The sequence below is a fragment of the Myotis myotis genome, unplaced genomic scaffold (genome assembly GCF_014108235.1).
Source record: "Myotis myotis isolate mMyoMyo1 unplaced genomic scaffold, mMyoMyo1.p scaffold_m19_p_6, whole genome shotgun sequence".
In the NCBI taxonomy this organism is placed as follows: Eukaryota; Metazoa; Chordata; class Mammalia; order Chiroptera; family Vespertilionidae; genus Myotis; species Myotis myotis.
Genome location: NW_023416368.1, coordinates 27,916,402 through 27,932,723, shown reverse-complemented (window position 1 = coordinate 27,932,723; position 16,322 = coordinate 27,916,402). Strand labels below are relative to the sequence as shown.

At 54.8% G+C, this 16,322-nt stretch overlaps 2 protein-coding genes and 1 non-coding gene across 8 annotated transcripts; 1 reads left to right on the top strand and 2 right to left on the bottom strand.

Annotated features, from left to right (window-relative positions):
* Positions 1–300: 300 nt before the first annotated feature.
* On the top strand, positions 301–3,781 carry RELL2 (RELT like 2). 2 transcript variants are annotated; one of them, XM_036312614.1, is made up of 8 exons: positions 301–712; positions 1,101–1,340; positions 1,756–1,821; positions 1,917–1,983; positions 2,430–2,615; positions 2,867–3,239; positions 3,361–3,394; positions 3,646–3,781. In XM_036312614.1, exons 2-7 carry the CDS (start codon positions 1,157–1,159, stop codon positions 3,391–3,393), a joined length of 909 nt encoding a protein of 302 aa, XP_036168507.1. In that variant the 5' UTR covers positions 301–712; positions 1,101–1,156; the 3' UTR covers position 3,394; positions 3,646–3,781. The 2 variants fall into 2 exon arrangements, with proteins under 2 accessions (XP_036168507.1, XP_036168508.1); XM_036312615.1 differs by lacking the exons at positions 3,361–3,394; positions 3,646–3,781 and having other exon boundaries at positions 2,867–3,281.
* Positions 2,265–14,877, bottom strand: FCHSD1 (FCH and double SH3 domains 1). 5 transcript variants are annotated; one of them, XM_036312606.1, is made up of 20 exons: positions 14,745–14,877; positions 14,417–14,514; positions 13,780–13,825; positions 13,312–13,379; positions 12,852–13,008; positions 12,628–12,764; positions 12,484–12,547; positions 11,065–11,193; positions 10,455–10,577; positions 10,188–10,283; positions 9,630–9,755; positions 8,919–9,023; positions 8,576–8,737; positions 7,870–7,998; positions 7,706–7,789; positions 7,434–7,551; positions 7,078–7,298; positions 5,730–5,817; positions 4,626–4,681; positions 2,265–4,490 (listed from the first exon to the last, which is right to left on the bottom strand). In XM_036312606.1, exons 1-20 carry the CDS (start codon positions 14,763–14,765, stop codon positions 4,425–4,427), a joined length of 2,094 nt encoding a protein of 697 aa, XP_036168499.1. In that variant the 5' UTR covers positions 14,766–14,877; the 3' UTR covers positions 2,265–4,424. The 5 variants fall into 5 exon arrangements, with proteins under 5 accessions (XP_036168499.1, XP_036168500.1, XP_036168502.1 ...); XM_036312607.1 differs by having other exon boundaries at positions 12,852–12,987; XM_036312609.1 differs by lacking the exons at positions 13,312–13,379; positions 14,745–14,877.
* A 786-nt stretch (positions 14,878–15,663) lies between these two features.
* Positions 15,664–15,770, bottom strand: LOC118659374. The gene has a single exon (XR_004968510.1). It is a non-coding gene; the product is annotated as a U6 spliceosomal RNA (small nuclear RNA).
* Positions 15,771–16,322: the final 552 nt, after the last annotated feature.

The following is a 16,322-nucleotide window of genomic DNA, read 5'->3' as shown; positions in this document are numbered from 1 at the left end:
CCTCGAGAAGCCGAGACATCCCGTCCAGCCACCTGTCCTAAACCGGGTGCAGGCCGTGGTCACCTCTCTAGAAGGCTCGGGAGAGTCGGCCACACCGCCCCTCTCGGGTGCAGAAAGCCGGCTTCCCCCGGCCACTGGGAAGATTCCTGGCTATCCACCCGGCCGGGGTATCTAGGGGCAGGAGCCGCGCCGGGCGTGCGGGATAGACTAGAGAACACGCTCGCCTGACTGCCTCGCCACCCCACCCGGACCCAGGCTCGGCGCCGCACACTCCCCGGGGGGGGGGGGGGGGGCCGGCGCAGTCACGCGCACACCACATTTGCGTTCACAAGCGCGCAAGGCCCTCGCTCTGCGCCCCGCACACCTGCGCTCCGCCCCCTGGTCCTGGGCCGGCGTCGGGCGAAGGCTTTTGGGAACCCAGGGTGGCTGCGGCGGCGCACCCCATCTCTTCCCCTTTCCGGGGCCGGAGTTGTCGGGAATCTGCCGCTGCTCCCAGCCAGGCGGCATCCCTCTCCATCCTTCCCTCCCCCCCGCCTGCCGCGGCACCGGTATCTGCAGCCGCAGCCCGGAGCCGGTGAGGCGGCGAAGGGGGGAGGGGAAGGAAGAGAGGGATGAGAGCCGGGAGGGCGTCGGGGGCCCTGAGCCGGACTAGGACGCCCCTGGAGCCGGAACCCGAGCAGGAGCCGGAGCCGGAGCCAGAACCAAACCACCGGTACTGGGTGGGCCAGATGGTCAGAATGGGAGGAACCGAAAGGGGGGCGGGTGCTGGAGTACAGATCAGTGAGGGGCTGCAGAGGCCTGGCTCAGGCCGGGGCGGAGGAGGTGCGGACGCTGACTCAGGCGCGATTCTTGCGCTGACCGCCTGCGAATTCCGTCCCATCTCGCTCTGTAGTGTCCTTGGAAGGGACGGGAGCGCAGGACAAACTGGAAAGGGGAACGCTGTGGGCGTCGGGAAAGCGGGAGCAGGGGAAAGGGTCCTGACCAGCACCCCAGGCCCGGACAGCTCCCTGGTGTGGGGGGAGGGGCGGGGTGGCTGGACCTCCGAGGCTTGCCTGTTTCAGATCCTGAGGATGGCATTTCCATCCCTCCCCCAACCCTAGCTGCAGCCCCCAAACCCCGGGAGGCGCCCTGGCCCGCGCTCGCCCCCCAGGGCCTCATGGCGGAACCACAGCCTGACCTGGAGCCACCCCAACATGGACTGTACATGCTCTTCCTGCTTGTGCTGGTCTTCTTCCTCATGGGCCTCGTGGGCTTCATGATCTGCCACGTGCTCAAGAAGAAGGGTTACCGCTGCCGCACATCCAGGGCCTCGGAGCCTGATGACACCCAGCTCCAGCCCCGTGAGTGAGGAGCCTAGAACCCGGCTCAGTCACCTTTTTCCTTACCCTTGTCCCCACACCTCTGTCTGCCTTCCTGGCCAACAAGTCCCAACCAAGCCTTCAAAAAGACCCAGTCAAGTCCCAACCAAGCCTTCAAAAAGCCTAGTGATGCTTCCTTGGGTCAGCAAGTGGGGTGACACCGCCCTGAAAGCAAGGCTAGAGAAGGCAGCATGGGTGGGTAGGGCCCACTGATGGTAATCTTGGGCTCCCATTGACTTCTCATCTTTTCTGCCTTGGCCCCTGAAATGCTAATTCCCAGCACGATGACCAATAGGCACACGCTTATTTCTTGAGCAATAAGCCACAGGAGCCACCTGGTAATGTCCCCCAAAGCTGACTTACTTCCAATTCCTTGTCAACCTTTTTCTTCCTTTAGCTGACGACGATGACATGAATGAGGACACAGTAGAGAGGATTGTTCGCTGTATCATCCAAAATGAAGGTGGGTGTAAGCGCCCCACCCCCCACCCCTGACTTTCTCTTGCCCTGACCTCCACCTCCACCTCCACTGACTCCTTCTTTTCCTTCTCCCCTCAGCCAATGCTGAGGCCTTGAAGGAGATGCTGGGGGACAGTGAAGGAGAAGGGACAGTGCAGCTGTCCAGGTGAGCTGGAAACAAAGGCCAGCATGACTTAGCTTGCCTTGGAGAGTACCCTCTCCTCCAGCACAGTCCTCTCCCAGTCTCCTCGCATGTTTGGGGTCGGGGGAGGGCAAAGCTGGCTGACCTATAGAAAGAAAGACGTTTATATAGAAATCTCAAGTCCTTCAAATCATACCTCCCTTCTGGGTATCATCAAGCTTTCCATTCACCCTTTGTGCCACTCCTTTGGGTTAAGCACTGCCCTCTTCTTAGAAAACAGCTCTGGGAAGGAGAACACGTGATCACTACCATCTTAATATTGAGTTTATTGGATAAAGACAGAAAAGAATGTTGGGGCCTGGGGCAAGTGGGCATCTGGAGGCTTAAGGAGCACGCCGAAAGAACAGAACAAACAGAACAGGAAGAGAAATGGCAATGTCACCCCTGCTCCCTTCCTCTCTACTGTCCAGCGTGGACGCCACTTCCAGCCTGCAGGATGGAGCCCCCTCCCATCATCACACAGTGCACCTGGGCTCTGCAGCCCCTTGCATCCACTGCAGCCGCAACAAGAGGCCCCCACTTGTCCGTCAGGGACGCTCCAAGGAAGGAAAGAGCCGTGCCCGGCCTGGGGAGACCACCGTTTTCTCTGTGGGCAGGTGGGGATAGAGTGCCGCAGCGGGGAGGCTGAGGTGGGGGATCCTGACTCCAAAGGTGGGCCCCACCTCTCTACTCCTGGATTGTGACCTACAGCAAGAGTAGGTTATACAATATGCCCCACAATCTGACATCTCCGCTGCCCGAGGCTAGAGGGAAGTGGCCATCAAACCAAAGATATCCCTGGTTGGAGGGGAGGGCCAAGCAGCCCCCGAGTTGTGATCCTAAGACCCAGTGTTCCCTTCCCTCCCAGGTTCCGGGTGACACACATTGAGAGGCGCTATGGACTGCATGAGCATCATGATGGCTCCCCCACAGACAGGAGCTTGGGGTCTGGTGGGGGGCAGGACCCAGGGGGCAGCCAAGGGTCTGGGGAAGGGCAGTCCAGGGCAGGGATGCCAGCCATGGAAAGCCTGCCCCCTGAGAGGCCACAGCCCCAGGCCCTTGCCAGCCCCGCAGTGCAGAATGGACTCAGGGACAGCAACCTAGTCCCTTGTGCCCTTGGAGGGAACCCTGGAGCCTCTGCAGAGTCACCGCTGGCAGCTGGAGGGAGAGGCCCAAGCCCAGGGCTGGCCAGTCAAGAGGCCAATGGACAGCCAAACAAACCGGACACATCAGATCACCAGGTATAAAGACATGGCCAGGGCTGTGGTGGGCTGAGCTCTTACTGCCCTTTACTCTGGAGATGGGGTGTACTGATATGACTCACACCCTATTCTCCTACTGTTGGCCCCTCCTCTCACTCAGGTGTCTCCAGCACGGGGAGCAAAAGGTGTGTGAGGTAAGTGTGCCTGGGCTTCAAGTCAGATAATCTCATCCTCCCACCCCCTACTTACATTCCTTAAGCCCATTGGCTGGCTGCCTGTACCCCCAAGGTAGACTGCAGGCTTTTCCTTTGCTACATAGTCTTTGGTTTGGTGGTGGGGAGCAGGCATGCGCTCCAGGGAACAGGGAAGGTGCCACAGCCTCCAGGGGAAAGCTGGAATACAACTTGACTGGGAGGCAACACTATTATCCTTCCTCTTCCCCAAGCCTCCTTCTTCATTGCCGAGGAACTACCAGTTGCAGAGCCAGGGGCTGGGTGGCCATGAAGCCCCTCCTTTCCACTGGACAGCACTGCCCCCAGCTGAGGGACCGGTCCTAATCGGTCTCAGCCTGGAGGACACTGGGAGAAGGCACCCACCCCCACCCCCGGCCCTGGCCCTCAGTCCCCTTTCCTTGCCTGCCAACAGGCTGCCTGACCCACGTTCCCCATCACCTCGCTCCATATGCTAGAGTGTGGCAACTGGGATCAGGCCCCCTAAAGCAATAGCACCTTAGGCCCCCTGCCCTTTATTCACTGTCAATAAATCTGCTCAGACCATTACAGTTGTTTCACATAATGGCTCCAACTCCTTCTGACAGGTCCGCCCCGTCCCAGCCCCCAAGCCCTGTGGTCCTGGCATCTGGAGTGGGGTGGGTCACAGAGCCAGGGTAGAGACACACTGTCCAGAGCCACTCAAGACTTTGGGGTATGGGGTCCAGCCCCAGAGATTTCAGGGTATTTCACCACTTTAGAGCTAGAGTGGTGGAAAAAAAAGAAAGGGGTAGTTCAAGCCCTAGAGACAGTAAGAGAATGGACAATGTGGGGAAAAGGAGGAGTCCCAGACCCAGAATTGGGAAAGGGGCAGTTTCTACCCCTGGAGATAAGAGCAGAAATGGGGGGGATTCCAGCTTCTGGCTGTGTCACTCCGGATCACTGAAGGGTGGTCTCTGACAGCACGGAGACAGGGCAGCAGCAGCATCTCTGGGGGGCAGTAGTACCCCTGGCTTCAGGTGAGGGGATCTGGACGACCAGGATCTGGGGCTTTAGCTGGTGGGGGAGGCGGTGGACGCATCTGTAGGGAACACACAGTCAGTGCTCCAGAGGCCTCTTGGGGATGTCCCTGTTCATTCCCTCATCCCTACAGACCAAACAGGACAAGTTGGAATGACCCCTCTCTGCACAGTCTCCTCCAGGGAGAGGCTCTTACCGGCCTGAGTCGAGGCGCCATCATGTCCAGGGGTCCAGGACAGTCCAGGTCTTGGTCTGGAAACAGGAACCACAAGTCAGTCTTCACTGTTTTATTCACTGCTATATCGTCAGCACTTAAGACAGTGACACTCTGTAAATACTTGTTGAATTAACAAATAGTCACCAACTTGGCCATAGAGTCCATCAGTCTATCCATCCTCAACACTTACAGGCACCTACTGTATAATCAGCCTTGCACAAGCTTTCAGAGAAGGGGAGGTGGGAGCCAAAGCACCCCCACCCCCAGTGGTTGCCTGGAACCCAATAATGAAACACAACAAGCACAATGAATGATTGAGTGCTGAATCACTCCAAGTGAGCTATGGAAGGAGGCTCTGTGAAGAGAGTGTAAGTACCGGAAGGCTTTAGCAAAGGTGAACACTTCAAGAAGGAAAATCATGACACAAACCCAGGTGTTTGCAACATTCAAAAAGACTTAAGAGCAGAGGATGTGTATTGGGAAAACGCTGTAGAAGAAGCTGGCTAATTTTTAAAAGAATGAGAACAAAGCCATGGCTTGCCTGCTTGCTATGTGCCAGGCACAGTGCTGGACACTCTACAGACAGCTTTTTAAAAAAGTGATTTTATTAATTTCAGAGAGGAAGGGAAAGGGGGAGAGAGAGAAACATCATCAATGATAAGAGAGAATTATTAATCAGTTGCCTCCTGCACGCCCCCCACTGGGGATTGAGCCCACAACCTAGGCATGTGCCCTTGACTGGAATCAAACCCGGGACCTTTCGGTCCGCAGGCTGACACTCTATCCACTGAGCCAAACCAGCTAGGGCTCTACAGACATCTTTTTAACTCACAACAACTCCACTCTGTAAAGACCCAGACATGTTAAACATTTCACCCCAAATCACACACTAGGGAGTCATGGAGTAGAGTGGGAACACTCGGCCTGGCCTCACAGCCGAAGCTCTCCTCACTATCACGCTTCAATGAGCCTGATGGCAGAGGTTCCCAAGGGCGAGGAGAAGAGCCAAGCGTAATCCAGGCATCCCAAGATTCCTCCTTCCAGCCTCTTTCCCTCCCAAAACCCCTAGTTCCCTCTACTTACCCCCAGACAGGACAGGTGCAGGGGCCCCATCCAAGGCAGAGGTGGGTGCAGGAGGGGAGAAGCTGGGAGGAGAAGGGGACGGCAGCATCTGAGGATGAGGGGGCACAGTTATTTCTGGCACATGGGAAGGTTTCACCAGCTTGTCCTCTCATCCCATCTTCGGTTCCTGTCCCATCACTCCCCAGTACCAAGAGTGCGAAATGCTTGTATCTGGGTGGGGGTTGTAGCTGATACTCATTTCCATAGCCATTGTGTACTGACACTATGTCCCAGGCATTCTGCTAGCACTCCATGTGCACCAATTCATTCACTCCTCACCTCCACCCTATGAGGCAGGGATCTTTACGATTCCTATATTAGGGGCAAGACTCAGATTAAGCCATCTATCCAAAATCAGAGAACCAGTTACTGGCAGAGTCCTGGCTAGAGCCAGGGTCTCCTGACTTCCACTCCTATACTCTTCCCGCTGCATTATAACAATAGGTACTGTATTTTATTTTTTTAATTTAATTTAATTTACTTTTGTTAATCCTTACCCGAGGATATTTTTCCATTGATCTTTTAGAGAGAGTGGGAGAGGGAAATACAGAAACATTGATGTGAGAGAAACACATCGATTGGTTGCCTCCTGCAGGCGCCCTGACCAGGGCCCGGGCTGGGGTGGAGCCTGCGACAAAGATACATGCCCTTGACTGGAATCAAACCCAGGACCCTTGGTCCGCAGGCCAATGCTCTATCCACTGAGCCAAACCAGCTGTAGCAGTTCTCAATCTGTGGGTCGAGACCCCTTTGGTGATCAAAAGACCCTTTCACAGGGGTCGCCTAAGGCCATCCTGCATATCAGATATTTACATTACAATTCATAACAGTAGCAACATTACAGTTATGAAGTAGCAACGAAAATAATTTTATGGTTGGGGATCACAACATGAGGAACTGTATTTAAAGGGCCAGAAGGTTGAGAACCACTGAGCTAGGGCAAGTACTGTATTTTAAAGCACCTCCTGTGGGCCTCCGTGCTAAGGGCTTTACCGCCATTATCCATAGTAGGGATAGTTAGCTTGCTGAAGTAGGTATTATTCCCTTTTGACACGTAAAGAAAGAAGCTCAGCGAGGTCAAACAACTGCCCAAGGTAATGTAATAGGCATCAGAACTCAGATCTATCGAGCACTAAAGTAGCACCACCAAACTCTTAGGAAGACTGCCTTGGTTTCCCTTTTCTCAGCCCAGCCAGAGGAGATGGGGAGGCCCAAGCCACTAATGGGAGGTCAACCTGGAGAGGGGAGGGAGCATTAAGATGAACATGGGGTCTCAATGGAATAGGAGGGTCAACTCAGGGTGCCTCACCTGTTCAGGGTCTGAAGACTCAGAAGGCCCTAGGGGACCAAGCAGCTCCTCCACCAGCAGGGAGGGGAAGACCCCAACATGGCCCCCAAATTCTCCCCTCCAGAAGCCGTCATCCACTCCATCCTGGGCCCGGGGCAGCAGGCGGATGAGTGCCCCCTCAGGGAAGCTCAGCTCCTCTGCGCTCTGTCCCGTGTAGCTGTACAGGGCACGAGCCAGAAATGCTGCAGAAACCCGGGAGAGGTGGTGAGGAGTGGAGGTCGTGGTGATGCCCAGGACCATGACACCTTAGGGTCACAACCACTCAGTACCTCTTCTCCATACCCAGCATCCTTTGACCCAGAATTCTCCTTGCTTACCTGTGGGCTCTGCCCCTAAGGGCATGCTGCTGTCGTGGCTGCTCTCAGGGAAGGAGAGGTCGGGAAAGTTGAGATAGCGCTCAGGAACAAAGCCGACTTCGCTGTGCTGGTTCCGAGCCTGCTCACCCAGCAATGAGAACAGATAATATCCATGGCCCTGACCCTCCTCCACTCAGGCTTCTAGCTCTGCCTGGCTGAGTCCTTGTGGGCCACCGGGAAGTCCCTCCCACTGCCCCCAACTCCCAAGGTCAGAGCCCAGGGTCCATACCCACCTTGACCCATTCGTCGGCATCTCCCTCCTCTAGGACCTCCAGCCACTCGCCTTCTGTGATAGTCAGCTCATCCTCATGTCCTGCCTTGGCCCCACAAGGAAGGATTTAGGACTTGGCTGTCCCCCATCCCTGCCCATCTGAGGTCCCCACCCCCCAATTCACACCTGATAGCCAAAGACCACATGTGCGGGGCAGGGGAAGGGTCTGGTGGCCAGGGCTGGGGGGACAGGCTCCTCAAAGAGCTCTCCAGTCTCCTCACAATCCTCAAAGTCAGAGAGCTCAGCATCCTCAGCCTGGAGGGAGGGGAACAGAGAACAGACGTCACTGTCACTCTCAAGCACCCACTGTATCTCCCTCTCCTCCATCCTCCTCCAAGGTAGCACCACCCATCCGTTCACCAGATGTCGCAAGAAAAATCACCACAGGGCAGGGTAAGACTGACAGTGACTGCAGAGCTAGAGTCCTGGGCGCTTACTATGTGCCAGGCACAGTGCTAATACAGATCTTATTTAAACTTCATCATAACCCACTGTTACTTTGTATAACTATTAACCTCATTTTACTTATGAGAAAACTGAGGCTCAGAAAGGTTAAGTCACTTTCCAAGATCACACAGCTAATAAGTGACGAATCACTTACGGTCTGTCCCCAGAACCTCGGCTCATAACCACCATCCTATACTCAATATAAGTTTGTCGAGGACTCTATGCTATAAACTATGTGAAGAATTATACTTAAGTGATTTCATTTAAGCCTCAGAACAACTCTTTGATTTAGGTACTGTTGTGATTCCGATTTTTTTGGGCCTGCCCTCCACTAGGGACTTTTATCCTCCTGGGTGGGTGTGGGTAGGGAGCAGAAGGAACTCACCGTGGGAGAGAGGTCCCTCTGGGAGAGCCGGGCCTCGCTGAGCCGCTGCTCCTGCTCCACCTCGTCCTGGGCCTGGGTCATGGCTGGCTTCAGCCAGTGCTGTACATCCAGGCCAGCCTCCTGCAGCAGGGCCAGCCGGGCAGCCCCCTTCACCTGGCTCACCTGGCATGGGGAAGGGGGTCAAGTCTCTGGCTGGGCTTGCTTTGGGGAGGTGAGTAGAGCCTCCCCAAATGTGCCCACCTTCTACCTCCTGCCTACCTCCTCCCACCATCAGACAGAGGAGAGGAGGAGGCTGTTGGCTGAGGAGGTAGGATCTCAGGACCCTAACCCCCAGGTGTCTCACCTGTGCCCGCAGGACGCTCTGCCTTACTTCATGCAGCCGTTGCTCTATGCTCAGAGCCTCCCGCTCTGGAGCCTGCTGCCGCCTCTGCTCCAGCCGCTGCAGCACCTGGATGGGAAGCAGAGGACAGGGTGATGGAGATACTATGGGACACAACTTACTATGGACCTGGCACTTTGCTAGTGGCTTCATATGCATTATATCAGGGGTCCTCAAACTACGGCCCGTGGGCCACATGCAAATACAAATATTGTATTTGTTCCCGTTTTGCTTTTTTACTTCAAAATAAGATATGTGCAGTGTGCATAGGAATTTGTTCATAGCTTTTTTTTAAACTATAGTCCGGCCCTCCAACGGTCTGAGGGACAGTGAACTGGCCCCCTGTTTAAAAAGTTTAAGGACCCTGCATTATATCATTTGATCTTCCCTATGGGGTGGGTGCTAGTATAGTCCTGCTTTAATGATGAGGAAGCAGGTGCAGAGAGGTTAAGTCACTCCCTTAGTCAGGGTTACATAACCTGGAAGCAACAGAGCAGGATTTGAACCCAGGTGGGTCTTGCTCCAAAAGCTGTGCTCTTAACTACTTTGCCACACTGTTGGCTTAAAATACCTCTCCCTCCCCTCCTGCCTGCATTAGGACATCCCTAGTGACCCCAGGATCCCCGTCTCTCAGATATCCTTGTCCACCCGTGACACCTGCACCCCCCTCCTCACCCGAAGCCCGTGGTTCTGGATCTTGTAGTCTCGGGCAGCTCGACTCGTCCAGCGCTGAACCTCTTTCTCCAGGTCACTCTCCCCAGCCACACCTCCAGTAACCCCCTCCAGCTCCAAGGCACATACCTGAATGATGGGGGGGCGAGGGCTGTGGGGAGGACCTGCTGCTGCTCCTTCTCTACTCCCCTTCCCTCCCGTTCCCTCCTTTTTACTGCTCTCTGTCCTGACCTCCAGGGACAGGGACAAAGAGGTGGGGAACACACCTATGACCGTGGACACAGGTGTGCGTTCATGTGAACACAGACACAGAGAGTTCCAGAAATGGGATCCAAGTTGAGGGACAGATGTAGAATGAAGAGGATAGCGCAGTGAAGAGACAGAAAGGTGGAATTAGGTGTGTTAGTTTGTGCCTGGTGGGAGGGAGGTGAACTGCAGTCTGAAACCCCTCTCCACGGTTTAAGTTTACTAAGTTAATATCATCAGAAGGATAATGGGGATAGGCCTAAACTATAGTCCCCTTTATATCTGGCCTGGTTCCAACCCTCAGGGAGGTCTCACCTGGTCATTCCCTGCGGGCTGAAACTTCTGAGGCGGTATGGGGGAAAATACCTCGGGGTCTTGAAGAAAGAGCTTCAGATCCTGCTCCCAGCTTACCTAGGGGTTGGAAGAAGTCAGTCAGTCATGAACTGGCTCCCTCTCCAAGCCTGTCCCCTCTTGGAAGCAAGGACAAGGTGAGAAGAAAGGGAGTAGACACGCAGTGGGTGGTCTGTTTTGGAGAGAGAGTAAAGAGCATCTCTGGGGAGCTCGTACAGGGCACAGCCGCACCTGGGAGGCTGCCTGTGCTCCACGGCGGGCGTGGTCCAGGGCCGTCTCTGCTGCTTCCAGCTCTGTGCGGCTCAATGCGGTCAGGGGGTCCCTCAAATGTTCCGACAGCTCACTGACCAGGGCCTGGAAAGAACCCCAAGATACTGACACCACCCTTCCCCCAGGCCTTTACCACAAAGCAGGCTCTCTGTCCAGGTTTGGATGGGTGATGGGCATGAGGTATGGGAAAGAGGAAAGGAATGAGACACTATTAATTGCTTCTAATAATAAGCCCTAGTGTGCACAGTACTTAACCATTTAAAAAGCATTTTCACATCCATTTTCTCCCTTGAGCCCCATTAGTCTTAAAAAGAGACAGAGCAGGGCTTATTCCTGATAAAGAAACTGGGGTTCAGAGGGGTTAAGTGTCCTGTACAATGTCATGCAACCAGTCAGAAGCAGAACCAGAACCCAACTATGTATTTTCTACCGACTCTACGCAGGCTAGGTCCCTAACACCACCCAGCCTGCTGCTGATGGGAAGCAGGGAAAGCCCTCCTCCCCCCACCCCCCCCCACCCCTACCCCCCGCTTTCCCACTGAGAGGCAGGGGGGTCTAGGCTAACACTGGCCTTGAGCAGCGCAGGCAGTTCCTCCTGGTAGTAGTGTTTAAGGTGGGCATTGGTGGACACCAAGTTGAGCAGGTACTCATTGCGGGCCACTTTCAGCTGCTGGGAGTACTGGGCCGATTGTGTGGAGAGCTAGGAGGGGAAAACAGGATGTCAACATGAACCCTGAACCCTTAGGGTCCTTCCAAGGCCAACCAGCTCCAGAATAGATTCTAACATTATTGAGATGCTTGACACTATACTTGAAAATTTACACATCCTCCAGGGGCATCTGTGTACATCTACACTAATAAAAGGGTAATATGCTAATTAGACCAGACATCTTCCGGACGTCCTTCTGGACAAAGCCACGGTGGCAGGGGCCGAGGCAGAGGTGGTTAGGGGCAATCAGGCCAGCAGGGGAGAGCATTTAGGGGGCTATCAGGCCGGCAGGGGAAGGCAGTTAGGAGGCTATCAGGCCGGCAGGGGAGGGCAGTTAAGGGTCAACCAGGCCAGAGGGGAGCCATTAGGAGCATTAGGCCAGTAGACAGAGGTGGTTAGGGGCGATCAGGCAAGCAGGCAGGCAAGCAGTTAGGAGTCAGCAGTCCCAGATTGTGAGAGGGGTGTCCGACTGCCAGTTTAGGCCTGATCCCGCTAGCAGTCGGACATCCCCTGAGGGATCCCAGATTGGAGAGGGTGCAGGCCGGGCTGAGGGACCCCCTGCCATGCATGAATTTTGTGCACCGGCCTTTAGTTTGAAATAAAATCCCAGCTGCTCTTTACCGTGGTCTACCAGGTCCAACAGGAGCTGGCCCCTGCAACCTCCCTGACCTCTTTCAGTGTCTGTCCCCTCGCTCACAGTGCTCTGGCCACACTGGCCGTCTCTGAGTTCCTGGAGCCTACAAAGTTATTCCTGCCTCTGAGCCTTTGCACCATTTCCTCTCCCTGGAATGTTCTTCCCCTGGCCTTTTCATGATCTTTGCATGGCTGGCTCCTTCTTGACACTCAGGCCACCTGTTCAGAGAGGCTGTCCCTCTAAATTACAGCCCCTTGTTATCCTTTATCATAGCACCTTGTTTTATTTTCACTTAATGTGATTATTTGTTTTTTGTTTTTTTTACTATCTGTTTCTCCTGACCAGGCTATGAGGGCAGGAACTCCATTGGTAGTGTTCTCCACTGAATCCCAGTGTTTAGAACAGTGCTTAGTATACAGAAGTCCTCAATAAATGCATATTAAAAGAATGAAAAATAAAGGCACTATTTTCATTTTATAGATGAAGAAAATGAGCTCAAAGAAATCAAGTTAACCAAGGTCACCCACCGAGGAAATAGGGAAGCCTGAATGCATCCCAGTCTCTCACACTTATGCCCCTGGGTTGCAAACCACTTGTCTACTCTACCCACCCCTTCCCTGCCCCAATGTGCGCCTGCATCCCCGAACCTTGGTGCTGAGTTTCTGGAGACTGGTCCGGGTGTGGAAGAGCCCATGGTCACTTCGGTTCAGCCTATGCAGGAAAGAGAGAAGAGTTAAGATTAGGCCACTCCTTCACCCCCACCCCAGGCTACTAACTCCCTATGACCCCACCTGGCTTGGACATCAGCCGCCTTCTCCTGTGCCAATGCCCACACACGTTCCCGCTGCCCATACAGCTTCTGACTTCGGCTCAGCTCCCGGACAGACTGCAGCACCTCGGCCTGTGCCCTCTGGAGGTTCTCTGCCCCCTAGGGGAATGGACACACAGAGTCCTGACCCAGATCACCTACAGCCCTGAGCCAGCCTTTCCTTCACCCCCGTCTACTGAGCCATACCTTCCTCAGCAACTGCTCCTTGGCACTCCGCCCTGTGCCCCCTGCCAGGTCACGGTATCGGTCCGACGCCTGGAGCCGGGCTTGGCCCCCAGCCACGGTGGCATCCAGCAGACAGCGCCAGGCACCAAACACAATCCTGCCTCTCCCCAGAGAAGGTCTGTGTTGAGGAGGGGCGCACTCAAAGCTTCACAAAACACCCACCCCCAACACCATGGGAGACAGAGTGCTTTCCCCTCCCCCTTGTCTGGGAGCCCTCAATCGATCAGCCCATTAGCTCAGCCACAAGGATCACTCATGCCCTCCACCCTCACCGACAGTGTCCTTGCTGGGTCAGCTCCTCTCCCGCTGCTGTGTCAGCTCACATGCCCTCCTCCCTCACTGGGCCTTCATCCCCACAGGTTCCTGGGGTTGAGCCCTCATCCCTTCTTGGTCCCTTGTCCTCCCCCTCCGTGGGACCCACCTGCTGTCTATCTCTCCGCTCCGGTACCCTTCCCTCTTCAGGAATGGCCCAGCCAGTTTCTGGAGTGCCTGGTGGAAAAGTCATCAGACCCAGTTCCCTTTCCAAGACTCCCCCCAACTGGGAGAATATGGGATGAGAATATAATAATGCCACTCACCAGATGTATATTATGTGCCTCTCACTTTGTGTTTTACAGGCACTAACTTATTCCACCCTTACAACAACCCTACATGAAGGAACAATGATTGTTATTCCCATTTTACAGAGAAAGAAATTGAGGCCAAGAAAGGTTATGTAACTTGAACACTACTACCAGGGTAGTCCAACATCTAATAAATAGCACAAAAGGGATTTGATAGAAATCTGCCTGACTCTAGGCATTTGCTCGTGACCAGAACAGGAGTATGTGTGGAGGTGTAAAGGAGGCTAGAACAAAAGGGTAGGTTTAGAGGGAAAGGAGTCCCATACCTGCCCATACTCCCGTTCAATGGCTGCCCTCTGCTTGCTGTAGGATCTGTGGAGATGGGGGGTAGAGGGGGGAGGGAAGGGGATGTTACTATTTGGTCCTTTTCTTCTACCCCTAATCCTTTGCTCAGCCAGGGCAGGAGGAAGACGGGAGCCAGGCCTAGAGTGTGCACCAGGAGGCAATGAGACTACAGAGAGTCCTTGAGATCACCGCAGGCAGCTGGAACACAGGTCAACCTCATCTCATTGCTCAGAGCCTCAGCAGGATCCTCCCCACCCTCGGAGAACCATCTGTGGACTTGCAGGTGAGGACTGATGGGGGCCTGGGTACACCGTCTGCCAGCCTTCCAACAGGTCTGGAAGAGGGAAGGGGTTTCTGTCCTAAGAGTGATGGGGAGGGAAGAGTGCTGTGAAATCAAGAGGGTTGAGGGAGGGTCCCTGTGCGTTTATGCACGTATTGGGGTGGGAGGAATCTGGTATCTGGAGAGGCAGGCCTAGGGTGAGGGCTGTGAATGGGCTAAGTTTGGCGAGCTCTTCACACCAGCTTCTCCCCCACCCCACCCCCCAGCCCCAAGTACGTCGGAGAAGAGGCGGAGCGCGACCGGGAAGATGGGGTTACGCGGAGGGGGACAGCGTCTACCTGATGTCCTCCAGCAGATCCGCCTCCCGCTGCTGCCGAGCCTGAAGGATGCTCAGCTGCTCCAGGAAGCGAAGCTTCACCTCCTGGGCCGGCTTCACCTTCGGGGGTAAGAAAAAGAAGAAGACCCCTGACGCGGGGGCCTGAAAAACACTCCGCGCGGGCAGCGGTGAGGAGGCGGGGCCGGGGAGGGGCCGAGCTGCTTCCTCGGTTACTTCTGGGTCGGGCTCGGACCCCTTCCTACTACTCGTCCCCCACCGCGAGTCGGGTGCCCCCTGGATCCCACCACAACCCCAGCCCGCCGAGAGCCCCCGTCCCAGGCCAAGCTCACTTTTCGGGAGGGCGGCTGCATCTCCGTTCCAGCCCCGGCAGCGACTCGACTCCGGAACTCCAGGAAGCCCCGCCCACCCCGAAGCCCCGCCCCGGGCCCGGCCAGGCCCCGCCCTCACCCCGCCCACGTCTGGTCCAGCTGCGCGTAGGGCGGCGAGACGCTAGGGGGCCGCGGAGGAATAAACCTCTGTTACAGCTTCCAATACCCCAAAAGGGTCCGGGCCGCTGGGTGGACGCCGCGTCCGCTGGGCGGTAGGGGGAACCCCAGGTTTCTGAGTCAAGACGCCTGGGTTCTATTTCTAGTGGAGCCGCTGACTCAGCCCGTAATTATTTCTAATTAATCATTTACATATGCAGATCGCCAGTCCCAGGCTCAAAGGGTGAAGAATGGCGACCAGGGAAACTGAGCCACTGGATGCCTGGGTGCAGTTTGTCTGACGAGGGAAACAGGGCTGGTCCCAGACCTTCTCTCACTTCCCACTGAACTGGAAAAGCCAGAGTGCGCTGAGGTAAGAAAGATGCCTGGAGCCAGAAAGGAACCAGTCCCAGAAGAAAAGACAGGTGCATCCAAGACCAGGGGAAACTAAAAGACACCGGCGAGTGGGTGTGAGCTGAGAGGAGAGCGTGGGGCCTTGCGGGCCAGAATGCCCCAGTCACCTTTAGGGTCTGCCCTTCAGCCCCCACACAGCTTTCTGAGGCTCCACACACCCTTTCTTTTAAAAAAATGATTTGAAAAATATATTTCTATTGATTTCAGAGAGGAATGGAAGTGAAGAGATAGAAACATCAATGATGAGAGAGAATCATAGATTCGGCTGCTGGGGATCGAGCCCGCTTTGACCTGAAACCTTTTGATGCACGGGGGATGCGCCAACCAACTTAGCCACACAGGCCAGGCAGTACTTCAAACTTTTTTTTTTTAAACCACGGAACGCTTCACGAATTTGCGTGTCATCCTTGCGCAGGGGCCATGTTAATCTTCTCTGTATCGTTCCAATTTTAGTATATGTGCTGCCGAAGCGAGCACAGTACCTCAAGCTTTTAAAAACTGCTCCTTCACCCTGACCGGTTTGGCTCAGTGGATAGAGCGCCGACCTGCGGACTCAGGGGTCCCGGGTTCGATTCCGGCCAAGGACATGTACCTTGGTTGCGGGCAGCTTATCGATGTTTCTCTCTCATCGATGTTTCTAACTCTCTATCCCTCTCCCTTCCTCTCTGTGAAATATCAATAAAAATATACTTTAAAAAAATAAATAAATAAAATAAAAACTGCTCCTTCAACCTGATTCTTCCCCCGTCAGCTACCTCAGGTAACATAATAAATGGTACTACTCTCCATCCAGTTGGGAAAGTCAGAAACCCAGGGTCAGTGTGCCTTTCTTCTGCCCCCACATCCATCTTCAAGTCCTATAGGTTGTTTCTGAAAAACATCTCCCTATTGATCCACTTCCCTCAATTTCCAAAACCACCAACCTAGTCCAAGCCCTCATTATCAGGCTCCTAGTTGAATATCCGGTCTCCTTGCTTCCAGGCTCTACCCACCCCCGACCCCGACCCCACTACAATCTACTGCTCATAA